Raw genomic sequence first — 6,948 nt, forward strand, 5'->3', positions numbered from 1 at the left:
GTTTCTTATTCCCTGGCACAGCCTGCCTGTTTAATCTAGTCCCTCTCACTTCATGTCCTGGTCAAACCCAACTCTTTATAGTTTTCAGAACTTCCTGAACTTTCATATCTTTATGGCTGGCACCTGCCTATGTTCTCTGCCTGGGGAAGCTGGGGAAAGTCTCAGGAAGGAGGTGAACCTTGAATCAAGACTTGCAGGATGAGTGGGAGTGTGCCCAATGGGCACGTGGTATCCATGGGTCTTCACCTCAAGGACTTTGCCCTTCAGTGGAGACAGATGTATTCATAATCTCAGGAATTTGTGATAACCGCTGCGTTAGATGTGCCGCCTCCAGTACGAAGGCAGGGGAGGAGGTCCTTGAGTATGACACCTTTTCAACTCAACTTAGAAAAAAGAAAGGGCACCGCCTTATTGGCATTGACAAAGCCTCTAAGCCAATCTCTTGACCCATAGGGCCTAACAGGGAGCCTTGCACGTAGCAGAATAAATCGAAGTGGAACAAAAAAATGGACTTGGACAGTGTGACACGCCTGAAGGTAGGGAGTCTTTCTGACCACACTCAAGAGTCTTTCCATGTTTTATGACGTTCAATGGACCTCATCTGTCCCCTCCTCTCCCTTCCTCTCTTCTGAATGATGGTGCTGCGGGAAACTGAGTCAGGCCTGTCCTGTATTTCTCGGTTCTGTGTCGCTGGGTACTCCTATACAGTCCCAAGGTTCCAGTTGTTACCTCTGGTGAGTCACCCCCAATTCCTCGTCACCAGCTCGGGTTGGTTAATACAATTGCTCGTGAAACATCTCTGCTTGGAAATTTCACAGGGATCTCCAATCCTGTCCAAGAGTGAATTCATCACCTTCCTTACCTCTTCCACCCCTTTCCAAGAACCCATAGCTCTTTTTTTTAAAAAAAAATAGTTTTCTTTATTGATTAAGGCATTACATATGTGTCCTTATCCCCTCCTTGCGCCTCCCCACCCCCAGCTCTTCTTTTTATGTTCATTTTAGTAAATATTAGCCAGTCATCAAACTAAGGAACCCGAGAGTCATCCTTGGTTCTTTAATTCAATCTACAACCAAACCTTTTCAACTGTACCTCCTAAATCTAACTCAGTCCTATTTATCTCTGCCTTGTTACCACCCATCCAGGCTATAAGACCTCAGTCCTGTAGAACAACAGGGAGCATCTCACTGCCTCCCTGCATCTATTCTACTAACCCTCCCTACTGCCACTGCCTACATATTCTCCAGTGGATCCATAGTCAAGCGAGTTATCCTTTACCAATGTGTCACCCGTCCCTAAAAACCCATGAATGCTAAACGCAATGTGGAACCCTGGGTTGCATCCTGGAACAGAGGAAGAAAACCTGTGAAATCTGACTAAAGTCTGGAGTTAAGAGTAATGGACCTACCCTAACCGGTTTGGCTCAGTGGATAGAGCACTGGCCTGTGGACTGAAGGGTCCCAGGTTCAATTCCAGTCAAGGGCATGTACCTTGGTTGTGGGCACATCCCCAGTAGGAAGGAGGCAGCTGATCGATGTTTCCCTTTCATTGATGTTTCTAATTATTCCTCTCCCTTCCTCTCTATAAAAACTCAATAAAATATATTTAAAAAAAAGAGTAATGGACCAGTGTTGGTTTCTTGGTTTTGATAGATGTACCGTTTTATAAAACTAGAGGCCTGGTGCACAAATTCATACATGGGTGGGGTCCCTCGGCCTGGCTAGCGATCAGGGCCAATCTGGGCTGACTCATGCAGTCCCGATTGGGGCTGGCCAGTGGTGGGGAGGGAGTGTGGGAGGTTGGAGGGACCGTGGGAGGCTGGCCAGCTGCGGGACGTTGGCTGTGGGAGTGCACTGATCATCAGGGGGCAGCTCCTGCATTGAGCATCTGCCCCCTGGTGGTTGGCGCACGTCATAGCTACCAGCTGGTCATCTGGCCATCGGGTGGTAATGGTCACTTAGGCTTTTATATATATATAGATACTAACATTAGGAGAAATAGGTAAGAAGTACGCAGGAACATTCTGCAGTATCTTTGCAACTTTTCTGTAAATATTAAAATGTTTCAAAATTAAGTTTACTTTATAAAACCATATTAGTAGCTTTCCTCTCCCTTAGATTAGGGTCTCAAATCTGTAACACGACCAGCTTTCTCTCTCCAGCCAGACTAAACTCATTCTTTCATTTTTTCAGTGAGATAGGCTTCTTCATTGATTCCAAGTCTGGCCCATTAATAAGTGCCTGATAAAATAGACATTACATATTTACACTCAAGAGACTGAGTCTAAATTTGGGGGTTGATAGGGCTCAGGAATCTCAGTTGGGTTTGCCCAAGGAGTCAGGACAGCCCAGACAATACTTCAACTGTGTGGCACATACTTGCCTGTGCTCTCCTCACTCCCCTGACTCTGCTCTGCCCTTGACCTTCTGCACCAGCGCCACACCAGGTGCCCACTTATGTTAATGGGAGAAAGAAAAGGGTCTTCCCCCACCCACCCTGTCCCTGTCTCACCTCCCACAAGCCATCCATGGATGATTTAACAGTGGGCTTCTGGAAACGATACTGACTCCCTCCAGATGTAACTGCTAGAGTTGTCCCAATGGCAGGAGTTTCAAGCCAGGTAAGAGGACACGCCAGGCTGCCAGATGGTGGGGAAGATAGGCCTGGGTGAGCAGGCTCAAGAGGAAAGCAAGCTCGAGGGGATCAAGTGTTGCCATCGTGTTCAAGAAAAGGAGTCAAATGAACCTCGTTACACATCAGAGCCCTGTTATAATACCCCTGTAATTACCTGGACTTGGATTTAATCTGGGACAAATCCTTCTCGTCTTATGCTTCTTCCTTCCCCTCCTCCATGTTCTATCCTTTCGCCTTCTAAGTCATCGCTCTTAAAATAATGATAACAAGAAACAACTATTACTAATTACTTTAGATCATCATTTCACCCAAGACATCACACTCAGAATATTTCCCCTGGTTTTTCAGGTGAGTAAATCCATTCCCAAACCTGTACGCATGCAGCGGATAACAGACAGAGCTGGGATTTGAACTCGAGTCTTTCTGGCTCTAAAACTCTTGTTCTGTTCTTCAGTAAGTGGCCTGGAGTGATTGGCTGTAAAGGTCCTATCTCTCAGTGAATGAGTGGGCCGCTGGAATTTCATCTCAAGCAGGCTCTGTAGGGGGAAGCTGGCGAGAGAGAGGGCAGTGAGCTGGGGACTCAGTGGGATGTTTGTGTTTGGTGAGAACAGAAACTTTATTGCCAAAATTCATCTGGGAACAACGTTCCCAGAATATTCTCTCTACCTCCACCCCCGCCACTTCCGGACGCGGATTTCTTATGCATACTCCAAAATGATAGACAGAAGAATTTAATGCATTTAATTCCTTTCCTTCCATTTACACGATCATAAATTACAAAGTATTGTCCACTTCACAAAATAAAACCATTTCCAGATAATTTTTGACAGTATCAAGAAGTACATCAGCTACAACAAACCCATCTGTACAGCTGGGAGGAACCGGGAGGGCAGGGACTCAGCAGAAGTGCTTTCCCCCCACCAAGTGCCCAGGAGTCCATTGGGGACTCGCCCGGCGGCCGCGCTGCTGCCTCCTCCTTCCAACCCCCTTGTCACAGTAATTTTCTCCTGGTCACTCACTCCCAAACAACACAAGTGAGGAACTGAAGCAATCATCTCAGACAATCGGAGGAAAAGACTGAAGGAGGAAAAAAGTCTAGATGTACAGTTTTTGATGTTTTAAATATTTCCCCCATGTTACAAAATATAGAAATCTTGGTGTGGAAAGCTCATGCTAAGATAAATATAACCAATCAGAACTGTAGTAATAAAATCATATTAAATTATTATCCATACAGAGCTACTCTGATCAAAGAGGAACAAATACTCATGGAACCCAAACTCATTCATTCTTACTTTGAAAAATAGGCTTGTTTATAAAACAAACATGAAAAGAAAACCAACAATTATTCTGTGGATTCGCTTTTCACAAATGCAGAAATGCGGCAAAAATACAATTTGGCATTAACAGACGAACTCTGAGTGCTTGCCTGCAAAGAAAAGGGGGGAAAAGGCTAACTTTTTATACAGCCCAGATGCAACCAGGGTGGCCAAATGACCTGATGTAAAATGACCGTATTTTGCGTGTTCTGGGATATGCACACATGATATGGAAAGACCATGACCAATTCCAAACAGACTTGGAGGCTTTACGAAATTTTTATGGGAAGAAAGTTTATGGACGTTCCAGACCATTCTACAATTGCTATAAACATATGCCATAAGATAGCACCATGCCAGTGCTTAACAGCAGAATGGATCGAAAGCAGGGACACCGGCGGCAGGTGAAGTTTCACTGGAAAGCACGGATAAGGACGGAGGTATGTCAAGATAATACTGCATTCATGGCAAACTTCCCCAGGGATCACAGCACAAAGGCAGGACAAGGTACACAGGGCGATAATCAATGCACTGCATTGAGTTCTATTTGCTAAAATAAAGGAACATTCTCGCAGCTAAAATAAAAATCCATTTTACAATATAAGTCTCATTTAACATTTAACATATAGAGTTGTCTTTCTTTTCGTAAGTGGGAAATGTTTAACTGTATCAAGTACCTCTATGAATGAAGTTCCCTTTCATTACTGTAAAGGTCTACACTGGCTTTTAATAAGTTAAAGAAAGATTTATTAATCACTCTTCCGGCAAAACAGACACACATACGAGGCACGGCGAAGACCCCAGCGAGGGCTTTCTCTCACCCTCGCCCGTGCTGTGCTCACGTGGAGGAAGCGAGTGTCTATGAGACACAGTAGCCGACGTGGCCATCCACTGCGGTCCAGGAAACTCCGTCACTTGTTTGGAAAATCAAGTGTAAGAAGAGTTTTTTTTTATTCCTTGAGCCTTCTGAACGTCCATGGGCCTGGGGCCGTTCAGCACATCTCCCTGGTGGGTTAAAACAAAACATCTTCGTTTTCTATTAGGATCTGCACAATCAGCTTCTGGTACCGCATGTCATGGAGGGTGGTGAGCATGCTGTCCTCCGGCGGCCTCATCAGGGTGGGCCCAAACACGATCCCCAGGTTCTCGGCGTTCATGAAATTGTCCTTTTCATTCATGGTCACCCTGCAAGGCACACACAGACACAGAGACATCCATCATCCCAACTCGTGCACATATTTTAATGCTGACAATGCACCTATGCCCCCAAGAACTTCTCTGGTTTGGAAAAATTGCAAAAGAAAATTATGAGAATGACAGAAAAGCATTTTTAAAGAGAGATTTTTCTCACTGTTCGTTCTTTTTAGATTATGGACATTGCCTCAGCCAATGCAAGCGAATTACCAAGTGAGTCTGATATAGACACACTCTTTAAAATCAGAAAAATCGGTCCTTCTAACTGAAGAATCATGAAACTGTCATGGGGAGAACATGGGTGTGAAGGGGCGGATTGTTAGCTGACCCGCAATACGCGGAGGTTTTAGTCTAGGTGGGGTTCGCGGAGGAGGTGTCAGGAGGCCCGAGCTTACTTCTTCAGGTGGATCATCAGGTACCGGAGGGTCTCATAGTGGGCGGGAGGCAGCAGCATTAACACCTCGTGGACGGCTTCCAGCCTCTCGTCTGCACTGGAGATTTCTGTGAGGGTCACACAGGAGGAATGTCAGTGCAGTCTGTGGCATGCAAGCTTGCAGAGATGTAAGAAGTTAGGCTACCGACAGGGGGAAAGTCTAACGAGTTCATGCAACTTCAGGCAACATTTCACTGAAAGGAATGAATTTGTTCGTGTCCTGCCTCGTCCCAGAAAGGGTTTGAGGCTGGGCACCCCACTGGGTGGGGGGCGGAGGCTGGCCCTCCTGGAGTCTGCAGCCTGCCGATGCTTGCAGTTGGCACCCGCACAGATGGGGCTTTGCCCAGCTTCTTCTCAATGGTGGATCTGCCAGAAATCTCACCACCACAAGCTTTAATTTATACCAGATCTCACTTGGTAGCATTCCCTTAACGTTGTCTAATTAAGTCTTTCCTGGCAGGCTTCCAGAACTGAGCAACTTTATCATCGGCAAGGGCGCTGGCTGACGAGCCAGGCAACTCAGCCTGCATTAGTGGCGCTTTCCACCAAAGTGTTGGCATGGTGAACCCTGGTGTGCCGTCCAGGCTAGGAAGTGGATATGAGGGACATGACCATGGGAGGAAGCACGCGTGCTCTGCTTGTTAGGTCTCTGGCAGCCACTCACAGGAAGCTCTCACGTCATTCCTCCTGCGACGGGGGGCACCCCGCTGCTGGAACCTTCTCTACTCAGGACCGCCAGGACCCAGGAAGGAAGGATGCTCTTACCAGGAAGCGGGGCCACAGCTCCTCTGCAAAGTGCACGAATCCCTGACTCATTACATACTTAGTAGCACTTACCTCTCAAGACGATACGTTTTTATAAAACTTCTTCAAAATGGGGCTTGGCATCTATGCCATGCACCCCAGCATCTGAACCCCTTTCTCACTATGTTCCAAGGCAAAGTGTAGACCCCCTACGTCCCCGCTGCCCCCTTAACCACTGTGGTCCCCTCTCTCTCAACAACAGTGGGCCAGCGCGCCAAACACAGAATGAGCAACCGTGGGCTGGCGGACAACCGAGGCTGATGCTCCATTCCTAGGCCTGTGAGCCTTGCTCTCCTCTGTAAAATGGAATTGTAATATTGGCTTCATCAGGTAGATAAGATGAAACGAGAGAACTTTGCAGGCCAGAAAGGAGTGGCAAGAAATATTCAAAGTGATGAATACCAAGAACCTACAACCAAGACTACTTTATCCAGCAAAGCTATCATTCAGAATTGAAGGTCAGATAAAGAGCTTCACAGACAAGAAAAAGCTAAAGGAGTTCATCATCACCAAACCAGTATTATATGAAATGCTGAAAGGTATCCTTTAAGAAGAGGAAGAAGA

At 46.4% G+C, this 6,948-nt stretch overlaps 1 protein-coding gene across 1 annotated transcript in view; it reads right to left on the reverse strand.

Annotated features, from left to right (window-relative positions):
• Positions 1-3,349: 3,349 nt before the first annotated feature.
• Positions 3,350-6,948, reverse strand: part of CHN2 (chimerin 2) — a 114,717-nt gene continuing 111,118 nt past the window's right edge. Inside the window, exons 12-13 of the mRNA XM_006778972.2 lie at positions 5,543-5,648; positions 3,350-5,138 (exon numbers count right to left, since the gene is read on the reverse strand). Coding sequence (XP_006779035.2) covers positions 4,967-5,138; positions 5,543-5,648 — 278 coding nt within the window. The 3' untranslated portion in view covers positions 3,350-4,966. The remainder of the gene's footprint in view (positions 5,139-5,542; positions 5,649-6,948) is intronic.

This window comes from Myotis davidii, unplaced genomic scaffold (assembly GCF_000327345.1).
Source record: "Myotis davidii unplaced genomic scaffold, ASM32734v1 scaffold168, whole genome shotgun sequence".
In the NCBI taxonomy this organism is placed as follows: Eukaryota; Metazoa; Chordata; class Mammalia; order Chiroptera; family Vespertilionidae; genus Myotis; species Myotis davidii.